Below are 22,929 nucleotides of genomic sequence, written 5' to 3'. Positions count from 1 at the left end.
GTATTTGGAAACCAGAGCCAGAGACAATGTCCTCTGCCTGTCCATTATTTATGCAGATGTTTACTTAGCTAAGCAACCAAAATAAAAAAGTACACAGAGTTAACTTCACAGCAAAATCAGAGTTAGGATGAGGACAGCTGATTCGGTGGTTGCATGGCAACAATTTGAAAAACTGCACTGCTCTTTTTTTTCCCAACAAAAAGGCAGTGTGCCATTTTGCACCCTGCAAAACACACTTTGTCTGATCAGGTCATAATGGAACTCCACCAAGGACCTTCAGTGACCCCAGGGGCCCCTCTAGGAGCCTTAAGAATCACTCTCCATTTTAGGACAGTAAGTGTGCTATGAGTTGTGCTGTAGGCTGTGCAGTCAGACTGTACCTTGCTGTGACTGTTGTCTCCATATCGTCCCATCAGGTTGACCCGGTGGCAGTTTTTATACCAGAAAGCTCCCTTGTAGGACAGAGCACAGTTGGTGACGGCAATGTCGTTGTCATGGTCATAAGTGGAGAATGGGCGACCGTGGTGATACGTCATAGAGTCACCTACACAGACACACAACAGACAGAGAAGTGAGGTAGGAACAGATGAACACTGCAACTACACTAGAGATACAAACTATGCACCAACTAGCCACTACATGTGTAGACATGAAACTATATTTGTAAGCTGTTATAAAAGATGCATAAATGTCTTCAGTAGGAACTCGTGTTTGGAGCTGAGTGCTACAAACAGAATACTGACAGACAAACTGCAGCACTATGTACATGTTTGTCTGCAGGCTGCAGGAGCAGCTTTACCTGCTGTTCCACTGTACCCTCCTACGTGGACTTTGTAGCGGGTCCGAGGTTCAGAAACAGAGAACTTGTCGTACTGAGCGTAGGCTGTCTCTCCCTTGTCTCTCAGGTCCACCCGCAGCTCGTACTGACCTCCAGCTGTGATCTTATGCAGGTTGGACAGACCTGAGTGAGACAGGAGACAATATATGAACTGGACAGACAGCAACAATAACAATCAGATTACCAGATGGCACATTTTTTTCACATTTAAAAAAATCAAAATGTACTTTTATTAATTACTAATAAGACTAAATAATATTTGATGGATGATACCTTTAGTTGGATTGAAATTTCAAAGTGTATGTATTTTATATCTTCAGTATATTCAGGTAAATGTTCGGTTCTTTAATGCAAAAGAACTCAAAAATATAGTAACAATTATAATTAAGTCAGTCAATGTAGAACTTTTCATGAGTTTGATCAGAATCGATCTATGAGTCTGTGTTGATCAATGAATATATAATTACACAAAATACATCACATCAGCAGTGGATGACAGTGAAATATGGAAGCCTTGAGAGGAAAGTGAGAAAAAAGTCCATTCTAAGTCTGGTCTAACTTGTTTTCTCTCCTGCCTTTATGACTTAAGAACAAGTGGAAAAAGGTTTTGCAAGAATAATCTCACTAATTTCCTTCTTTTTGTAATGTTGTAACTGTAATGTTACAGTAACACCGTTACACCATCACAAATGATATGTCACAGTCGTGTCATTGCAGGGACATACTGTGTTTGTAGGGAAACCATAAATTCTCAGTTTGTGGCCTGAAGAAGATATTTTGACCAAATACCCCAATACTGACATTGTGACAATATTGTAGGGATGACTAGTGCTGCTGTCACAAAATATTAACACAATGAGAATTTTTGAAAAATAATCACCAGTAATGTGGATCTAATGACTAAGAGGGTGAGTCAAATAACAGAACAGCTAAAACAGTCTGTTAAGTTCACTCGTCAGGGGTGTTTGTTTGTTGTGTAAATTAATTTCTGTCAACTACTCAGTCATATTTTCAGCTAAAAACTCCATTCAAACACGAAAATACTCCACATTGTCTGGACATTTCAGCTTCTACTCAACTTTTAAAACCCACTTTTCAAAAATATTCAACTTTTTCTGGATCAGTTTTAGTGGAAGTTAATTACTCATCTTCACCCTTTCACTATTCATTCACTCCATTCAAACTTTAAAATGTTCTTCATAAGTTGGACTTTCAATCATCAATTTAACTTTTCAATATCTTCTATACTTTTTTCTATACAGTTGGAACCTTGACCTATGACCAGAGGTGGGAAGTAACTAATACTTTGTAACATTTGTGACAAAGTAACAAATACTTTGATACAAATGCAAGTAGTACAAATACTTTGGTAGTGTACATAAGTAGATTTTTCAGGTATGTGTACATTACCTAAGTATTTATTTTTCTGACATCTTTTTACTTTTACTCCCTACATTTGAACACAAATATCTGTACTCTCTACTCCATACTTTTTCTAAACAGGGTGGTTACTTTAGTTTTAATGCATTTGAGGGGAATTACTGATTATTTTTATTTTGCATCATTGTGCACCACTGTCCAACATCAAGACTGATATCAGCCTAAATGGCCAGAACAATAACACATAGAAAAAAAACAGAAAAGAAAACAAAAAGGAGACAAGAGACATAACAAGCTGAAACAGAGAGGGAGACTCTGTGGTGGAGATTGGTGAGGTTCAGTTAGCTTTGCACAGAAACAGTCAGTAGAAATGTCCCTCAGAGGAAGACTTTTTACTTTTGTACTTTGAGTACATTTGCACCTCTGCATATAACAATGTCCTTATGTGTTGCTCTGATATCTACTAGAACTCACCCAGCCAGAATTCATCGTTCATGTCACCGAAGCCAGCTGTGTAATTCTTCCAGTTGCGGAAAAACTCCAGTCGACCACTCTGACGTCTGAGGAATACCTGCAAAGAGAAAGACAAGAAGATTTTTACTGATCCTCAGAGATTCCCATAAACTCACATATGGAATGACAGCTTCCAAAAGAATCTTAAGAATGACTTCTGCTCTAGCAGCCATGAGATAGGCAGCATATTATCAGAGCTCCTCAATCGTTAAGACAAACGCCGTATTTTCTTGAAAGATTGTTTCATATTAACAGAAGAAGTTAACGAGGCGTTTACAACATGCCTAAACCAAAACAAAAAAACGTTTCAGAGATGAAGGAAAGGGCTCAAACAGCCAAGGAAGAGTCGGTTGAGGACAACACAGCTAGCCATCCTGAAAAGGGGGAGCTACAGGTGGACGCGGACATGGCTAGCTTGCAGGTGATATTGCAAGAGCTGAGAGAGTTTCAGCGTGAAAATGCAGACACTCTCCAAGAGATACGAGAGGACATTAAGGCAACTAACAGCAGAGTTGATGAAGCTGAAATGTGAATTTCAGAGACAGAGGAGAGAGTGCCGGGGCTGGAGGAGGCTACGAGGGAACTGCTAAAGCTACAGGCTAAGTTGGAAGAGAAGCTAACGGATCAAGAGGGAATAGCAAGACGGGGGAATATAAGAATCCATGGCATAGAGGAAGGGTCGGAGAGCAACTCCACATCGATGATAACATTTGTGGAAAATCTGCTGAGGGAGAAACTGGAGCTGCCTCCCACCGACGACCGGTCGCACTGGGACTGGAACCCCCGGCCGATTCCCCCCGAGAAGAATTCCTAAAACTGGTGTTAAATCTTATCTGACCAGGTGGAATCTAGTTCCCTTTCTCAGATATCTAGTGATATCCCATTACAAACAGTTATAGGGGACAGTGGGTTGTTTACTTGTCCAAAAGACATTTAAACCCATGGATAAAAATGTCATTAGGATTTGGCACAGGGCCAAAGAACCATACTGGATCATTAGATGGATAGGATAAGACTCAGATTTCTTACCAAACAGGATGGATGCAAGATTTAAACAGTGGGCTGATAAAAGGTTAATAAAACACAGTGACCTCTATGAGGGGGGCACACTGCGACAATTCCAGGATCTTAAAAATCGATTTGGTTTAACTAATCAAGATTTTTATAGATTTTTAAAACTTAGACATTACCTAGAGAAAACAATGGAAAAAGAAAGATATGAAACAAACTAATTTGGGTATAGTGAAGATATTTCTACTCAGCTGGATGTGGAAATATAACGACAATATATAAGGTGTTGCAAGAGCTAGTAAGGAAGAATACTGCATATATAAAGGAGAAATTGGAGAAGGAGAGTAACATCACGATGCAGCTGGAAACATGGGAAAAAATAATTTTACAACAGTGGAAAAGTACATCTGCTCTGTCCTGGAGAGAATTTGGGTGGAAAAGTATAGTTAGGTTTTATAGAGTTCCAGCTCAAAGGACTTCTTTGGGAGGTAGTACATCTTGCTGGAGTTCCTGTGGCGAGAACAAGGCAACACATTTTCATGTGTTTTGGGACTGCCCAGTCATTTGAAAATATTGGGAAGAAATTAAATTGAACATGGAGAAAATCATGAAAATAGTGATTCCATCAGGGTTTGAGACCTTATGTCTGGGGCTAAGACCGGACATTGTGAAGGGACATGAAAACAAATATATGTATAATATTCTACTATTAGCGAGTAAGAAAGAAATCACAAGGAAATGGTTGGCAAAATATTCTCCTACAGCTGAGGATTGGATCAAAGTGGTTCAGGATATTTTTATAATGGAGAAGCTAACATTCATTCTCAGGCTTGAACAAGATAAGTTTGAAAGTTACTGGAAAAACTCTATCTAAACTATCTAGCAACTTATAGGCAAGATGCTGGGTAAAGTGATAAAAACCCCCTAGTTTCTGACTCCACTCATCTGGTTCTGTTTTCTGTTTCTGTTCACTATTATTAGTCAGTCAGTGTTATACATGTATACCGCAATCTATCTTTATTTAATTTATTATTATTATCATCTGTGTTGCTGTTGCTCTTGTCATCGCTTTTATCACCCCATGATAAGATACTGTTGGCAGGAGAAATCATGGATAAGAGAAGGTGCACATGGGGCAGACAAATTAATTATTATTATGGCTGTCATTTTTATTTTCTAGTTATCATTATAATTTTTCATTTTTGGATACTTAGGTTGCCTGTCAATTCAGTTACAAGTTTACCTGTATAGGAGTACTGTGATAGAGAGTGTAGGTGCTTTTGTAATTATGTGATTTTTTTTTCTCTCTTTTCTCTTTCTTTCTTTTTTCTTCCAAAGGATTTTTATGTAACAGGAACTTAACCTGAAGTAACGAATGTGTTTGGAATTAAGTAGTCTTTTTGGGTACTCTTATGAGTAGATTTTCAAGTCTGTACTTTTACTTTTAAGTACTAATTACACTATGTAATGTACTTACTTAGTTACTCTAAAAATCATAATCGAGTACTGAGTACAAGTTGAATGAATGTCCAAACCTTTCATCTGTATTTTTGCAGTACCATTTTCATGTAGTTGGTGGTAATTACAAAGCAACATATTCTAAATGTCTCTGAATTTACCTTCAAATTACCCACAAATTTCATTAATTTAATTTTAACTTTCTTTGAAATTAACTGCAAATTTAATATGTTACTGATTACCACCCACTACATGAAAAGGGTACTTGCCAATTATCACATAATTAACCATGAAATTTGGGGGTAATTTCTAAGAAATTTCAAAGATATTACCAGGTAATTACCACCTATTTACCATGAAATTGCAGGACCACAGTAACAAATACTCTGAGTAGTTTTTGAAATGACTTTTACTGTACTTTTACTTAAACATGTTTCTAACACTTGTACCTTTTAGTGATGTAACAGTACTTGTAGTTGAGTACATATTTTCAGTACTCTATCCACTACTGTTTAAATAAGAACACATATTGAGCATACAGTATACTGGAGGTCCCCGTTAGGCAGTGACTTACAATCCATCCGCCTCCATCAGTGGTCATGTCACAGTAGACCTGGATTGGCTGGCTCTCGTCTCCACCCAGATAGATGGTGTACAGGTCTGATGTGGTGTCGCCGTTCAGCAGAGCCTGGGAGCAGTCCTTGGGGTATCTGTACAGCACACCAGCTACACACACACACACACACACACACACAACAGATATGATGGAATAATCAACAAAGTAGACTAAACAGACAGTAAGAAGACCCTTATGAAATGTAACAGACCCACTGAGCCACCAGAGCAGCCCTCCCTCTGCATTGTTAACAGTGTTAAAAATACACCTGCTGAAAAGTTTTTGACACTTTTTGAGATGAGTCCGTATGTAAGTGCACTCACTGGTGGTGAAGACAGTTGTGATGACTCTGCTTCTCTTTGGTCCAGCAATAGCCTGCAGCTTGACTGAGTACTCTGTGGAGGCGCTGAGCTGAGCCATGTTATAGGAGACAGCAGTGGGACTGAGGACCACCTCCTGCAGGGGGACACATGTTCACACAGTTAATTCACAAACACACTGTACAGCTTTAATGTACCAGCGTGTCTACTCACCCTCACGGTGCCATCTGCAGACTCGAAGCTCAGGATGTATCCGGTGATGTCAGCACGAGGCGGCTTCCAGGTCAGCATGCCGCTCTCTGTCTGGATGTTACTGGCTGCCAGGTCATGGGGGGCGTCCACATCTACAAACACAACAAAATGCTGATCTAAAGAGCAAGTGGAAAGCGCGAGGCGCAATTGATTTAATTTATTCAAGGTGTGTCCAAATCCACCTTTGCCGTCTTTTTCCATTCACCAGAGAGAGTTCCTGAAGTTTCAAGTGTGCAAAATTACGCACAGATATATCCAACCAGCTCTGATAGAAGCACACATAACTGTTTCTAATATAGTGTCTTGTATATTTTATATGTTCTAGATCATAATTGTTTAAACATTGTTTTTCTGGATCATAACAAACACGCAGACACAAACACTACAGCTGCTCCAGCTGTCATGCTGACTCGTCTGATAAAGACAATCTGACAGCTGTGATCCCTGTGCACTTTGCAGGTCTGTTTAGATTTATTAGGCTTTATAATTATATATATATTTTTTCCTTATTATTGAGTTTATGTTTAAAGACACACCACGCACGGCTGTTTCACATTAATGTGAAAAGTGTTCTGTGATTGTGGAGATGTGTGTGCCTCAGCCAAGCGCGAGACACACACGAACGCTTTTAACTTCAATATTTACACTTAGTAAAGTACTGACAGAAAATATGTTCAAACAAAATTTAACTAATCCACACCCCCGTGTGAGGAAGAGAATGACCATAAATGAAGGTGTTTTGAGATTGTGAAGACGTGTGTGTTTCAGCCAAGCCCGCCAGGTGCTGTCTTGTCCTGAAAGACCACAGACTTTGCACTTTGCCCAGGTTTTGGATGGTCAAAAGCGCATGCGGGCTGCTGAGCACAAGATAGCAAACACGCCGACCACGCCTTGGTTTTGCCTTCATGTTTAGACCTCCCGCCCACAGAGGCACAGACCCAGCGCAAGTGTGTTTAGTACCTTACACACATGGCAAAAATGGCACTTGCGCTGGTGTAAGATAGCAAAACCACTTGCGCTGGTGGCGCAATGGCTTTGTGCCGGGCGTAAGATAGGGCCCAATATGTTCATATTGTGCTCTTTGTCTCAGTCCCTTTTTGTGATGTCCTTTATGTTTTACTTAATCTTTCAATCATGTATTTTATGACATCACACAGTCATGGAGTAACAACAGTATATGTACAGTACATGATTCTTGTCTGAATGAGTTCCTCCTCTTCATTATCTCAGACTTTGACATCATGCACAAGTGTTTCAGATTAAAATACAGTCTAGTTCCAATAAAGAGACTCACTTCAAATCAAAAGTACTTATTTTTTCTTTATACTGATATTTATTTATTTTATTATTATTTTTTTTTTTAATTTGGGGCTAAACTGTCCCTTTAATTGTACTTGGTAAAAATGGCTGTTTTGATTTGGTTTGAATCATTAAAGAGAACAGTTCAGGTCTCAGGAATGCTCACCGGTGGTAAACTCAGTTGTAGTGGCTGCACTCTTGGCCAAGTCCCTCACAGCGTAGACCTTCACAGTGTAGTGTGTCGCTGGAGTCAGAGAGCTCATCTCAAACTCCACAACGTTTCCTGACACACGCTCCATCACTGGAGCCACTGGAGCAAAACAAACAGGCCTTAAGTTAGAACACTGCGACCGACTGCATAACATGTTTGGACAAATATAATAACTTCATATTAGAACATTGGTCACGATGTCTCCCTCAGAATCCCTCCCCTCCTTGAAAACTGATTTCATGGATGAGGGCAGAAGAGCTGTTGTGTTGTATTTTGTGTGTATTATGTTGTGTGTACATTCATGTGTATATGATTATACATACCTGAGTCTGCACTGTAGGTGATGACGTAGCCGTCTACAGTAGCGATGGCGGGTTGCCACAGCAGCAGAGCTTCACTGTCTGTGATGTTGACTGCAGTCAGACCGCGGGGCTTATCCAGAGCTGGAACACACACACACACACACACACACACACACACACACACACACACACACACACAGGGTGAGGTGGCCATATGTGCCTATGGATACAAATTACTGTAGATGTGTTTGACAGGAAATAGTTGAATCAAACATTGTAACACATTCGTTTTTGCTAACTAGTAGCTTTCATACTTTTTTTTTTTCAATATTTCGGTCTTCCTTTAAATTTAGCACTTGTTATTTCTCACAACACATTTGGTCTTTGCAAATGGAAATGATGGAGCTACGTGTTTATTTGCACATACAGCAGGGAAGTGATATCCAATCACTTGGGTCACTCAGGATGTTGGTGGAGACCCATAGTAATGCAAGGCGTGAGCTAATGTACTCGAGCTTCTGCAACCATGTTATTACAGTACCACAGTAACTGCCAATACACAGTTTCATATCCAGCCTTCAGATAATCACTGAGTGTATGTTTGATAGTGCCAGCTACTACCTGTGGTGACGCTGTCTGATCCAGGCTCACTCTCCCGTTGACCCTTGACAGCGACCACAGTGACCTCATAGGTGACCCCAGGTGTCAGGTTGGGCAGCACAGTCTGAGACTCTGAGCCGTCCACTGTCAGGGTCTTAGCAGTGCCTGTGAGACAAAACAACATGTTTCATCTGTGAGAAAAAAAGTGCAGCTACTGAAGCTGGGCTGCAGTGTTTTTTGGATGATGATATTCTCTTAGATGTCACATAACTTAATGACTCATGAAGAGAGGAAGCTCACTCTAGATTGTTGTGTAAATTTGCGTGCTTCTTATATTTTTTCAAGCCCTGGGACAAAATAAAATGTTTTAAATATTATAATGAATTTCCCCATTGATGGATGTTCTAACCATTTTTGTTTTACCATACACACAAAGCAGAAAATCTGTTGTGTTTAATAGCATTTTGTTATTATAAGTCTTCATATTTTAAGTTTTGTCTCTGTATTTGTAATTTATTTTAGATTTGCATTTACATTTTAAGGCCAGTTAGGGTTCTATCCTCTCAGCAGTGTGTCTTGTTCAAATGACTTGTTATGGATTATTATGGATTTGCTCACCATGTTGTCGTATCAGAGCTCCTACAGCTTTAATCATGCTTTAAAAGTTGAGCCTGCTGAGGCCCGATGCCAGCAAAATTCTGTGCGAAACTGACCCGAAACAGATCCTCGTTAGCATATTTCAGCCCGAACCTGATTCCAGCCTGACATTTTTCTTAACAAGCTTCCCTCTATGTACCAGACAGCAGGAGTTTTCAGTGACAGGCACAATACATTGGGGAATTGAAACTGGCAACAACTTAATTGGGTAGATAATTTCAAATAAATGAATAAATAAATAAATATAAAACAGTCTGAACCTGACATGAGCCTGTGAAATATGTGAGAAATAAGGCCCAACCTGACCCAAACCCATCAGGTCCCGTCAGGTTCAAGCACAGATGTCAAGCTCTATCAGCTCCTCTCTGAATCCACTGTTGACACATAACGTTTCTAGTTAATATCTATTTAACATTTTTGACTTAAAGGGACAGTTCACCCCAAAATCAAAAATACATATTTTCCCTCTGGCCTGCAGTTCTATTCATCCATCTAGATTTTTATGGTGTGAGTTGCAGGGTTTTGGAGATATCAGGTGTACAGATGTATACAGATGCTTTCTCTCCTAAGGTGTCTAAATGGCACTACTGTTGTGGTGCTCAAATCACCAAAAATACATTTGAAAAATTCAACACAGTGTCTCTTTCCAAAAATCACAATGTGGTTAGAATCCACAGACCTTCTTGTGAGCAGTTTTTATGTAGGAACTCGTTTTTTTCTGCTGTAGAATCTACCAGAACTACTTTCTTTCTATTAAAGAGCCCTACAGGGGCTATTTTCAATTTTGGGGTGAGCTGTATCTTTAACTCCTCTCAGAAATCTGTTTTCATCTTGTCAGATATACGCAGTATGTAGTATTAAACGGCCCCCAGGGCTAATAGATTAAATTCTGTAATATTGACAAGCTTTGTGGCACATTATACAAGCTCTTTATTCTACAGTTCTATTAACAAGTCAGTGTATTCAGTAGGTTGGTTCAGTCATTAAATGTAAATACATTGTGGCAGCAATACAAAAATGCAAGAACATTAAAAAACTGAACAGCTTTCACTTGTGAAGTAATATTTGACCAGGAGAATCTATACTTTGACTGAAGTAATAGCTGTGTGCCTTGTTCACCTCTGCTTAACAATAAACTAAATATTATCTTTATATCATCGTCATATATAATTATTTGCATTATACTTGCTCTACGTTCTCCACATCTGCAGGTCAACTTCTAATATGATGACATAGTGTCTTCAAAAAATGTTCAGAAAAGCGAAGGCAACATGGACATACATTGATACTTAAAAGGTGAAAGGAAAATCTCATTCTGCTTCTGGTTTCCTCTGTATATCACAGTTGTGTGTCATATGTTTCTCTGTCACCTCACAATTTGTAGGGTAAAACTTGACATTTATGGGTTAATAGAATCTGTTCAGTTCCAGGGCCAAATTCTGATTACACCAGACACTAGTTCTGACGTTAGTTGTTGATATCCATAGCTATCATATACAGCAGTCATATCATAATCCAGTAATTAATTTAGAACTTGTTTCAACATACTGAAAAAAGAATGAATATATAAATATATACAAATATATTATTTTGTTCTTGTTGTTTGCATGATTTTCTGATGAGTAATGAGTCCCTCATTCAGCTTAGATACCTCTCTGGGCACTAGGGGGCAGAATCAGTCTATCATTGGAGAAGAGTTCACCCTGCAGAGGAGGGAGGATCCAGTTCACTGGTAGATCAGTGATGATAGAGAGGTGAGAATATTCATGACTATGAAGTCATTCCTAACCTGGAATACATACTAAATATTGATTTCAAACTCAGCTTATTGGAAGAAGTCTATTTAGAGATGTAGTTGGTGCTTAATGTATCAGAGCTCCAGGCTTGTTGGGGATAAATCTTTTACCTTCATTTTTTATTCCAGTTTTCTTGAATCAAGTGACAGTTCTGCAGAAAGTGGTCAGATTCTCCCTGTTTTCAGCAGTGAGTGAGTGTCACACTGACCTCCATGAGCGGGCACATAGGTGACCCTGTAGCTGTCCACCCGAGCTCTTGGAACTACCCAGTGAACGGTGGCAGATGTGTCGGTGACATCAGAGAAGCGGAGTCCCTTGGGTGAACCCAGGTCTGGCACAGAGAAGACAGAAACAGCAGGTGGGGACAAAACACACAAAAACAGAAGGCTTAGTCAATAAGCGTCCTGCCTCTGGGACTGCTGAGGACAGGAGGACAGTGTGTGTGTCACTGAGCATCAAGAAAAGCACAATAATCGACTGCAGTGGTGAGTATTTCCTGTTTTAGACTGAAGCAACAGACAAGAAGAGACACACAAGTATAGCTGGGCAGAGTCACCACTAAAACACACACTCAGTGAGAGAAAGAGTGTGTGGGAGAGAGCGAGGTAGACAGACAAAGGGGGCCTGGGGAGGCCCGTGCTCGTGGAGAGACCCTGCCCAGCTAACAGCAAGCCACAGTATCTTGCGTGACAGACCTGAGGAGATTAACTTGCCCCCATTTCATGGCAACACAAAAGTGAAACATGCGCCACGCAACCCAAGAGTAAAGCCTTACCCCCAGGGAGGACAGGGGACACAGCCACCCGCTCTATGTGACACAGATAACTCCCCCTCTACACATACACACACACACACACACACACACACACACACACACACACACACACACACACACACACACACACACAGTTTACAAAGAGCGACTCCAACACATGGGGCCAGGCAGTCAAAGACAACATTTGGGAAGAGGACAGGATGGAGACAGCACAATGAAAGGAGCAGAGTAAAGAGCTGAGTAAATGTCCTGAGTGGGGGTCGACTGACAGCAGTCTTCAAGGCTGTTTCTGATAGGCTGGGTTGAAGCTGTAATGCTGATGAGCCAATTTTGTCCAGCATCTTTAAATTAGACCAAATTTTTACCCAGATTTCTATTCACTAAAGCAAAGGTCTGTAGGTTTGTCAGGTTAGGGACTCCCTCCTATATATACTGCATTGAATATTTTCATGTTTTCTCTCATTTGCATTTACTTGTAATTGCTGAGTCAGCGGCTAATGTTAACTGCGTTAGCCTCACGCACTGCACTTTCACCAATAGCTTCTGAGGTGGAACGTATGTCAGAGACTCTTACTCTTTAGTTACAAAGAAACATTTTTTTTTTATTTTTACAAATGGTCTAATTTATCTTTGCTACGTTTGTGTTCATGTGTACTTTCAGACATATTTTAAATTTTGGGGGAAAAAATATATATCAAACAATGATTTGGGAGATTCCCTGCAGTAACTCTGAAGACCTCCTTGTGGTCCTGGCCCCCCTTTTGAACAGCCAAGTGCTAAAGGATGCACAAACATCTAAAACCACATTAAGACCATCATGGGATATTACATTCTCCAGTAAAACTAAGACAATATTGCAATAATAATACATCATCAGCATAGTTGCTTCATAGCCATCATATCAGACTGGACAAGACCTGTTATTAATAATGGAAGGTTGATCAGTAAACACATATATCAGTCAGTAGCAGTCTGGAGCCCTGAGATCAGGGTTCTGTTGGAACCCAGAGTGTGTGCTCTTCAACACTGTTGTAAACTTGAATTGTGGTGAAAGGCCCAGACAGACAGACAGACAGACAAGTTGAAACATTGAATTGAGGAGTTCAGTGTCTCACATAGCCAGTGACATAAGGCACACAACAGAGCCAGTGCTAGTCAACATGAAAAAGAATCACCATCAAATCGATACATTTCTAAAGACAAAGACAGCTTTTTCAAATTGTAGCATTAAAGGCACAATTCAGATGATTTGAAGTGCTGTTCTGTGAAGTGCCTATCCACAGTCGGTGTATTACGTATAGTAGATGGCAGTCGACATGCCCCCAGTTTGGAGAAGTGGAGAGGAGCACCAGCACGGAAGCTGAGCAGTGTACTGCTGTGGACAGGGTCAGCAGCAAAATGTATTTTAGACATCTAAAAAAATCAATCAGTTTAAACATATGCTATATTTAGTCTATTTTCACTGCTTTACCTTGCTGTCAGACAACATTTTCTGCCAGGAAACCGCTGTTATATAAGCCAAATATCGCTCTCCAAAGCCAGCAGACTGCTTTGGTGAAAACAAAAATTTTACTTCACAGGAGTTGCTGGTCCACTGCTGCCTCGATCTGTTCATTTGTGTTCATGTGTGACTTAAGTGTTTTGAAAGGTTACTTTGGATTCACATAATAGTATAGTAATAAAACTTCTGTCTTCTGCAAGGTTAAATGTTTTTGCCAAAGGAGTCTGGTGGCTGTGGAGAAAGTGATAAACTGTGTGTTCAGCTGCTGATCCTGTCCACAGCAGTACATTGTTTAGCTTCCTACACCTGTACTCCTGCCGCTTCTCCAAACTGGGAGTGTGCTAACCACCATCTACTGTAGCTAATACACTGACTGTGGATAAGTACCTTAACTCTTCAGATAACCCAAACTATCCCTTTATGTGCCCTGGACAAAACACTGTGACACTTTGTTACAAGGTTAGTAGACAAAAAGACTTCTGATATAAAACAAATGTTAGAACACAGGTATTAATGACCATGTTTTCATGCTGTTACCATAAAAGACAACACCGAAACGCTATGACGTCATTCCACATTGACCACGTTGACAAGAGTTTTGGTTGATAGCTTGGATTTCTTGTTTCCGTCTTTTCACCGTGTACCTGTTCTCACCCCCTCGTGTACAGACTTGGAACGTCTTCCCGAAATGAGCCCAAAGATTTCTATTTTGTACTCAGTGTCTTCTGTGAGATCTGTGATGTCCGTGCTCCGCTCCTCGCCACCCAACACAAGCTCTCTTGGTTGGCTTGGGCCCTCAGCCTCGCTGACCATTATGACAAAGGTGTCCAGGGTGTCCTCTTCGGCCACCCAGGCCAGCGTAAAGCTCTCAGGGGTGACATCGGAGACTAGGAGAGCCTGCACCTCTGGTTCGGCCTCTGAGTGACAGGGGAAAGTCAGTTTTCCTCCTCTGTGGGACTTAAGAGTGCTTTGACATTTGAAGAACATGGCAGCAAAAGACAGTGTATCAGTCTTTGTGCAAATGCCAGTAGTGGTTACATGGAAGCTCAGAGTCAGTCAACAAACAAAGAGCCAGAGTTAGCAGAGTGGAAAGAGTTTTACTGAAGTCTGGTGAGAAACACAGGAGGAAGAAATGAGCAGGCAACAGGGGGCAGAGTGTTGAGCCAAACCAAAGTATCCTAACTGGACCCATCAAAGCCGCTGTGGTTAGTGAAATGAAGAACTGATTATGTCTCTACTGTGACTATGACAGGAACACATTTTCAGGAAATCTTAGTAAAACAATCCGTTACTCTGACCTAGGGCAGACACTATTTATTCAGAATTCAAGCTACTGTTTGGATGTGGAGGGAAAAAATACATATTAAATCTGTAATGATTTGATTTAATCAAATAATCACTGTGTTTAAGGGCCACAGGCCATGCCTTGCACTTCAGCAGGGGGCATTTCTATGTCTGTCTAAAGCTGAAATCAGGGACAGTTCACTCCAAAATCAAAATTACATATTTTTCCTCTGGCCTGTAGTGCTATTTATCTATCCAGATAGTTTTGGTGTGAGTTGCAAAGTTTTTGATAGAGATGATAGAGAGATCTGCCTTCTCTCCATATAAATGGCACTGAGCTTTTGGTGCTCAAGGCAAAAAAGAAAAAGAAAACATTAGAAAAATTTAAAACAAGTGTCTCTTTCAAAAAAACCTGACCCAGTTACTCAAGATAAACCGAAACCGAGCAGTTTTGTGTAGGCACTGCTTTCTTTCTAGCAGTAAGAAGTTAAGGCTTGAATGTAATCCCAAACAGACCTAGACATATACAGCTGAGGACACCATGGATGCATAGTCATTTATAATACTTTCTGTTGCTGAGAGGACACATTTGACTCATGCACATTAGATTGGCATCCAATAGTATCCTACAGTATCGGCATAGGCCTCGTGGCACATATTTTAGTTTATCCATCTAGATAGTTTTGTAGTGAGTTGCAGAGTTTTGGAGATGTCGTCCAGAGAGATGTCTGCCTTTTCTCGATTATAATGGAACTAAATGGCACTCATGGAGCTGAAAGCACCAAGAAAAAAAAAAAAAAGGAAAAAAATTATATACATATATATATATATATTCCAGTAGATTCTACAGCAGAATAACGGAGTTCCTACATAAAAACTGCTCACAAGAAGATCTGTGGATTCTCTTGAGTAACCAGGCTGTGATATTTGGATTGAGACACAGTTCTTGAATTTTTCGTATGTATTTTTTGGGTTATTTGAGCACCACAATACTAGAGCCTTTTACTCTCCTTATAATAGAGCGAAGGCATCCATAGACATCTCTATGGCTGATATCTCCAAAACTCAGCAATTCACACCAAAATTATCTAGATGGATGACTAGCATGACAAGCCAGGGGGAAAATGTGTATTTTTGATTTTGGCATGAACTGTCCCTTTAAATTTAATCAAGCTGTATTGTTTTTTTAAGTGACTGCCCTGGACTGACCCAGCTCATTCTTGTGTATTTCGAAATGACATCAAAGGAAAGAGGTTTTGTGAAACAACAGCTGCTTCTCTTAGAACAGTTCTCAGTACAGTGCAGACATATAACTATGTGCATAAAGCTGGGAGTGTGTGCATGTGGTGCTGTAAGAGCTGTTAGTTAAGCAATCATTAGCAGCAGCTAATAATGGCAGTTATAGGAAGAGAGGCTGAGAGACAGCAGGAGTCTACATCTGCTGGAGAAAAAGCTCTCCTTCTCCAGAGGATGAGTCCACCGAAGCTAATTAGCCAGAGAAACTTCCGGTCGTAGCACAGATGGATACATGGACCGGACAGAGCTTTTAAAGCAGCCTGGATAGACGCAGATATAAGTGGGCTCAGGAAAGCCTCAATAAAGCCCAGCGCCACTGCTCATTAAAACACTACACCAAATGTGAGGGTCTCAGGGGTCCTTGAACTAGCCTGAAACCCCTTTTTTTATTGTGAGGGAAAACGCATTGAGGCATTTGTTGTGAGAAGAAGCGGTGGAAATGAGAAGCAGAGCAGACAAATCCCAGGGAGCTGTCACTCTTCATTAGCCGGCGGGCAGCTTTAGCTGGTCAGTGGAAGAGAGGGAGGGCCACATCCATCAGCTAACATGTGCTAGCTTGCTACTGATTTCACCCTCCCACCACCACCACCACTTCTACCCCTCTACCCCGTATCCCTCCACACCCCCAAGACCTGAGGGAACACAATCCCCGCTCACAAAGGGGAGCCTGTTATTGGAGGAGGTACGAGCCGGCGCCAGCTAACCTGCTGAAAAGGGGTCTGCAAGCAGAAGCCCGGAGCTGGTTTCAGTCTCGCCTGATAACTTTACGAGAGCAGCTTGTGGTCATACGAAACACAGCTGAGTGGAGCTTGTTCTGGGTGCTGTCCACATCTCTTTGTGGTTCCATCACTCATTTGTTGTATAAAACTCGCTCTCCGTTAATCAAAGTTTCTCCCTCTTCACAGGAGGACTTTATTTTCCCTGCAACGTCTCTTTCTCCAGCAGACCGGCAATGACCACCGTGCATAACATAATCAAATTAGTCAGCGCTTGTATTCACAAGTTGGAATGTTTTATGGATTAAGCCATGCTAATGAAAAATGTTAAGATGGTTTCACCAGCCATTAGCATGCAGACAATGGGCCGTGTTGAGCGCATGCCATATTCTGCGTGGCCCCAGAAGCCCCTGGCACCCTAGCACCAGAGCCCAGGGGCAATGGCAGCATGAGAATGAAGCACGGTCCAGGCTTGGGGGAACTGGGGATGCATACAGAAGAGAGGCCTCACACAAAGTGACAAAAGCGCCTCAGGGTTTTTTTTTTTGTCCTCTGTCAGTCCTCCCATCTTTCTTCCACTTGACTGATCCTCATCAGTGAGATGCTGAATGATAATGCCAGAAGAGATGCTGACAAAAAAATGTCAACTAACTTAAAACTGCTTATTTTTGTCTGAATGGTTTTATAAGGTGATGGTGAGGATGGTTGTGCTCAAATAGGAACATGATGGCAGTGGTTAGCACTTCATGGGTTTGAATCCCAGTTGAGACACGGCCTGTGTGGAGTTTGCATGTTCTCCCTGTGCTTGCATGGGTACACTCTGGTTTCCCCTACCATCAAAAACATGTATATTAGATCAATTCTCCAGTCTGTACATTTGACCAAGGTGCTGGCTTACATCTGGAGCTGTTCCCCAGGCACTGCACACTTGCTGCCCACTGCTCCTCATACTAGGACAGATTAAATGCAGAGACCGAATCTGACCGTATGATCAGACTCTGTATGATTGTGTATATCACAATGAAGTTGGCCTTCAAAGGTTATTTGGTTTTTGTTTGCTTTATTTGTGAAGGAGCTCAGAGGCCATTCCCCACTGACACAAAGTCGTTGCAGGAATGTAGTCACAATATAATTTTGGTGACGTTGTGGCAACCGACCATGTTAAATTCGTGTTGTCGCCAGCAGGTATGTTGTCCCAATTAGGGTTGCTTGATTTGGTAAAAAAAAATATTGCAATTATTTTGACTGAAATTGTGATACATGATATGATTAGTGTAAATGATGTACCAAAGAAACATTTTCTCTTTCATCTGAATATTTTTAGGCCAGGTCATCCCTGCAGTAATATAGAACCTCATTATAAACTGTGATTTGGTTCTGGTTCTCTGGTTGTTATTTGGATATTGGACCTGGCCAATTTGTGATTTTATTGTGACTGCGATTAATTGTGCAGCCCCAGTCTCAATATTTCCCTCTTTTGTACATGTTGTGACAACATCACTTTATAGCACTGAGATGTCACATGAAACGTCCCTCTTATGACAGGTTTGTTGCCAGAATGTTGCTGCAACTGAATGTTTTAAGCATAATATTCCAGCAACGTTGCTACATCATAAATTAATTAATGTCACAATCACCATACTGCAGTGACATACTGTGTTTGTAAGGATACCCAATAAATTCACATTGCAGCAACACCATTATATGAAGTACGGGAAACATGCAGAGGCTGTTAAACAGACATTGCAAAAATACCATAGAATATCTGTTATGTTGTAACATTTAAATAATGTTTGTTGCAGTAACGTTGCAGTAACATGGCCACCACATGAAATGTCACAACGTTGCAGGGACATACTGTGTTTGTAGGGTTATAACAGGGTTTCTGTAGGTCCATAAAAAGTCTTAAAATCAAATAATCTGATTTTTATGCCCTAAAATATCTCCAAATGTTTTAAATACAACTTCCTCAGGTCTTAAAAATTGACTAGATTATGAAGTTAACATTAGTTTTATAAAGTTGCATTAACTTCAGTCTCTTTTAAATGTGTTTTTGGGGAAAAAATTCTATAGGTTATGCTGTGACAACTACAAAACAAAACCAACATGGAACCAGTAACCTCTAATGTAAAGTGGTGCGGTCAGAATCTATCAGAACAAACCCAGTTAGTGTGTCGCCATGTGCTACGTGGGCTAACGTGGTGTCTCTTCAGTAACTCTTCAGATACTTCTGTTAGCGTTACTTTCATCTAATCTTGGTAAGTTCAGTGATGGTTGAAGTCTGTTGAAATTTGTGCAAGAAAACACTCAAATTAGGACCTTTGGATATAAAGACATTGGAGTCTTTTGGGAAGTCATAAAAAGATAAAGCCACGCCAGCACCCAATGCTACTCTGTATTCACATCAGGAGCATCAGCACTTACACATGGTATAACAGTATGGGCCTGAAACAGGGCTTAAATTGCATTCATGATGGTCTTAGAAAGGTCTTAAATTTAACTTGTTGAGGCATGCAGAAACCCTGTACGAGGTGTCATTAGCAGATTTTGGTTGAGCTGTTTACAGCCCACATACTGTAATTCACAATGTGTTAATCCTTGATAATGGCTGTAGTTGGTGTAGTGGGTGGGAAACCAGCTCACCTGTTGTGTCCCAGTTAAACAGCACACTGACCTTCTTTATGTTCACATAACAGACTGTGCTGTTTGAGGCTGGACTCGTACCAGCAGGCAGACTGACAGCCTAAAGGTGGATCAAATGCGTATGTGTGGCTGGGCTAATATAAACTGAATGGGTTTTGTGTGGGAGCTGCGGCGGAGTGTTAGCCCATTTCACAATCCCTGCATCAAAGGGATACGTGCATGATGGATGGCTGATGAGGGGGTGTTGTTCAGGGATTTGGACTGTTGCACGCCATCTGAATGACAAGGAGATTGTGTTTACCCATGGAGAATAACTCCCACCACAGCGGCTGATAGGTACATTGACTTTATACACACCTCTTTGAAATGTGCTCCCAACACTGAAGGTAAACAGTTTGCGCTCAGACACTGGGAGCACTTAAAATATGTCCATGGGAACAAACAAAAGAAGCCTCCATCTAAACAGGGAGAGCACCAAGAAGCCCTCAGTTACAAAGGTGTGCCAGATTCAAGTCTTAGTGATCAAAAAATGCCAGGCTCAGTTAATTATTCTGCTCACAATTATTTCACGTCAACTTCTGCTGGATCACATTTTCTAGCATATTTTAGAACTTGTACTGGTAGATTTATTACTGAGAGTAACAAGGGGATAATTTTGTTATTTTTCCACGTGGACTTTATTTTCCTGAAGAGACGGACGGGGACAACAACTTTTGAAATTGGTCCAGTACTGAGTGAGACTGCTGCAGCCAGAAGAAGTGAAACTAAGCTACAACATAATCCCTCCAGGCAGCTGCACACAGTCAAAGTACGACCACTAACATTGTTATTCTAGACGTCTTTTAACATTATAGAAAGGATCCCTGCAGAGTTACAGCTTTTTGTTAAAAAGTAAGAGTGCAGTTTCATTGCTCTCAACAAATTAACCAGATGCCCTTTGTAAAATTGGCAAAACTAATTTTAACATCGTCATGTGCAACAACACAATCTTGGTTCATCTTTCCACTGTTTGAACATCGCTGTTCGATTCATCAGCTCTAGTTTGGTTGAAACAAACCCTTAAATTACAGAGTTAGATGTGAAAATATTCTGGCTTACATGTCATTTCTCTCTGCTTAGTCTCCCAGTATTTTCCCATCTTTTTTGACTGAACCAGAGCTGGTGATTGTTGGAACCAACCAAGATGTTTTTGGTGAGTTTTTTTCTGTTTGTGTCAGGTTAAAACTATGTTAAAATTATAGTTTTGCAAAGGAAGTCTGCTCAGTTTGGTGAGAGCAATTAATCAGCTGTTTCTGGCTAAACACAAAAAGGACCATTCTCTTTAACAACAAGACACTTAGAATGACTGTCTGAGCCTGTCAGTAGCAAAACAAGCACTTTTAGTGGACATTCTTTGGCCATGCAGAGCTGCCCAGAGGCCTTATGTTCTAGCATAGTTTTGTTTAGTTCAATGCTGGATTTCAAAAATTGTTGTCCCCATTAGTCACAAAAACATGGGAAAATAGTCCAGTTTGAATACTGAAATACTGAAGTTACCCTTTAAGACTGACATTTTCTGATGGGAATGGGAAAATCAACAGTGACTATTTTAGTCTGACAGTGTGAAAACAAACACAAGTGTTTCTGTAACACCTCTCCGAGTCGATGTCGATGTCGAACACTTAGAGACAGTGCTAACAGCCACACTAGAGCTTGTAACTGTCTTTTAGAAAGTCCACACAGAGAAACACACTGGTTAATTGATTGTGTTGAGCAAAAGAAGAAGGAAGCGAAAGAGAGAGCGAGGCCCCAGTGTTGACGGCGTTGATACCTGTGATGGTGTCAGCAAAGACAGGGTCTAAGAGGGCCCCTCTGTACACCCCGTACAGATTGGCCCTGTACCAGGTGGTAGGTGAGAGGCCAGAGATGGCGAGGCTGCGAGCATCGGCGGACACTGTGTGGTTTTGCCACTCAGCGCCCGTCTCTGCGTCAGTAACTTCGATCAAAAAGGCCTCGAAGGCTCCGTCCTCAGCAGACCAGGACAGGAGGAAGCTGTCCCACGATACGTCGCTGACAGTGACGTTGGTCACCACAGGCTTCTCCTCCTCTGGGTGATGACAAACACATCAACATAGAGTTACAGGACTGGGACAGACATACAGAATGAAGACTGAAGGTTGGACCCATACAGGCTTTTAAAGCCAATCCTGGAATTCTTTGGACTGAAACTCCACTGACCTGGAATGGACAGCAGAGTTCAGAAATCCAGAATTGGCTTCTTTCAACATACAAACATACACAGAACATTCTTGGGTTCTATATGAACCCGTACATTGTGAAACATATAAGACAAACATGACTGAGCGTCTGCTCAACAATGAGTTCTTGAAAGTATCAGCCACAAAAAAGAGGGTGACATTGATCATCTCTCATTTGTATTTCAATCATTTCACTTTGCTGTGAAGAGAAAAAAAAAGACGAAAGGCCTTCACTTTGTCTGGAGTGGAAATATTCCCTTATTTCCACTACAAAGACGGTGACAAAAGTGCCTCATTATCAATGGCCTTCTCCTCTATATTACCATATAAGTGGGAAGACTTAAAGACAGACATGCTGATGCAGCTAGTAACCATTAATGGCTGTGAATGAGCCATTAACATTTGAAGGTGCAGCGTAGCCCGACCAGAATGGCAGAAGTACGCCGTCCACTTCAGACCTATGGGAGGCCATGCAGAGCCATGCAGCAGCAACAGCAGCACCAGCCTGTAATTGGATCCATTGAGTGTGCAAGCATTCAGAGAGGCGATTATAAAAGAGATGGAGATAGATGGTGCAGGTAAACATCAAGGCTGCCATTATCCTCTTTTCACTGTGTGGCAGAGTGGAGCGCAAATGGGATGAGAGACAATAGCAATGTGATGGGGTGGAATCAGCTGATCATCACTTATGAGATCTCACATGGACAAGGAAAATGCATGTGGATGATGAGTTCCAAGAACATATCACACACAAACAGGGGTGGAAACAACTAATTACAAATACTCAAATTACAGGAATTAAATAGGTTTTTTGGGTGCTTGTACTTTTATGAGTAGATTGTGCTTTTACTCGTACTTAAGTATGCATTCCAAGATGTAATTTAGATGTATCAAAGTTACTTTTAAAGCCGTAGTTGAGTACTGAGTGCAATTTAAATTAATATCCAATATGTTCATCTGCATTTTCGTAGCCAATAAAGTGATCTGATTGCAAACGGGCCAAAACGCAAAATGCTGTGGTGACACATATTTGGAGTAAAGATGTTAATGATTAATCATTAAATGATTAATTGCCATTAAGAATTCAACCAATTAAAAATCCACTAATGAATGTTTATATGTTTTGACATTGTTTTCTTATTTGTTGTATAAGCAAAATTAAACTTAGACTTAAAATGACAAAAAAAAAGACAAAAAACAGAAAAAAATGAAAATGAGGGGAAA

The 22,929-nt window shown here is 40.8% G+C and overlaps 1 protein-coding gene across 4 annotated transcripts in view; it reads right to left on the bottom strand.

Moving 5' to 3' along the window:
- Positions 1-22,929, bottom strand: part of tncb (tenascin Cb) — a 126,415-nt gene that overhangs the window by 2,668 nt on the left and 100,818 nt on the right. For 2 of the 4 annotated variants that reach the window (XM_084729340.1, XM_084729339.1), the window contains exons 11-22: positions 21,279-21,554; positions 14,174-14,446; positions 11,462-11,584; positions 8,822-8,965; positions 8,222-8,341; positions 7,854-7,997; positions 6,350-6,480; positions 6,140-6,272; positions 5,775-5,926; positions 2,693-2,789; positions 800-961; positions 381-544 (exon numbers count right to left, since the gene is read on the bottom strand). In XM_084729340.1, the coding sequence (XP_084585466.1) occupies positions 381-544; positions 800-961; positions 2,693-2,789; positions 5,775-5,926; positions 6,140-6,272; positions 6,350-6,480; positions 7,854-7,997; positions 8,222-8,341; positions 8,822-8,965; positions 11,462-11,584; positions 14,174-14,446; positions 21,279-21,554 (1,919 nt within the window). The remainder of the gene's footprint in view (positions 1-380; positions 545-799; positions 962-2,692; positions 2,790-5,774; positions 5,927-6,139; positions 6,273-6,349; positions 6,481-7,853; positions 7,998-8,221; positions 8,342-8,821; positions 8,966-11,461; positions 11,585-14,173; positions 14,447-21,278; positions 21,555-22,929) is intronic. The other 2 variants (XM_084729341.1, XM_084729342.1) reach the window with 2 other exon arrangements.

The sequence above is a fragment of the Lutjanus erythropterus genome, chromosome 10, assembly GCF_056507025.1.
Source record: "Lutjanus erythropterus isolate fLutEry1 chromosome 10, fLutEry1.hap2, whole genome shotgun sequence".
In the NCBI taxonomy this organism is placed as follows: Eukaryota; Metazoa; Chordata; class Actinopteri; order Lutjaniformes; family Lutjanidae; genus Lutjanus; species Lutjanus erythropterus.
The sequence above is the reverse complement of the archived record's forward strand: the minus strand, read 5'-3'. Positions and strand labels throughout refer to the sequence as shown.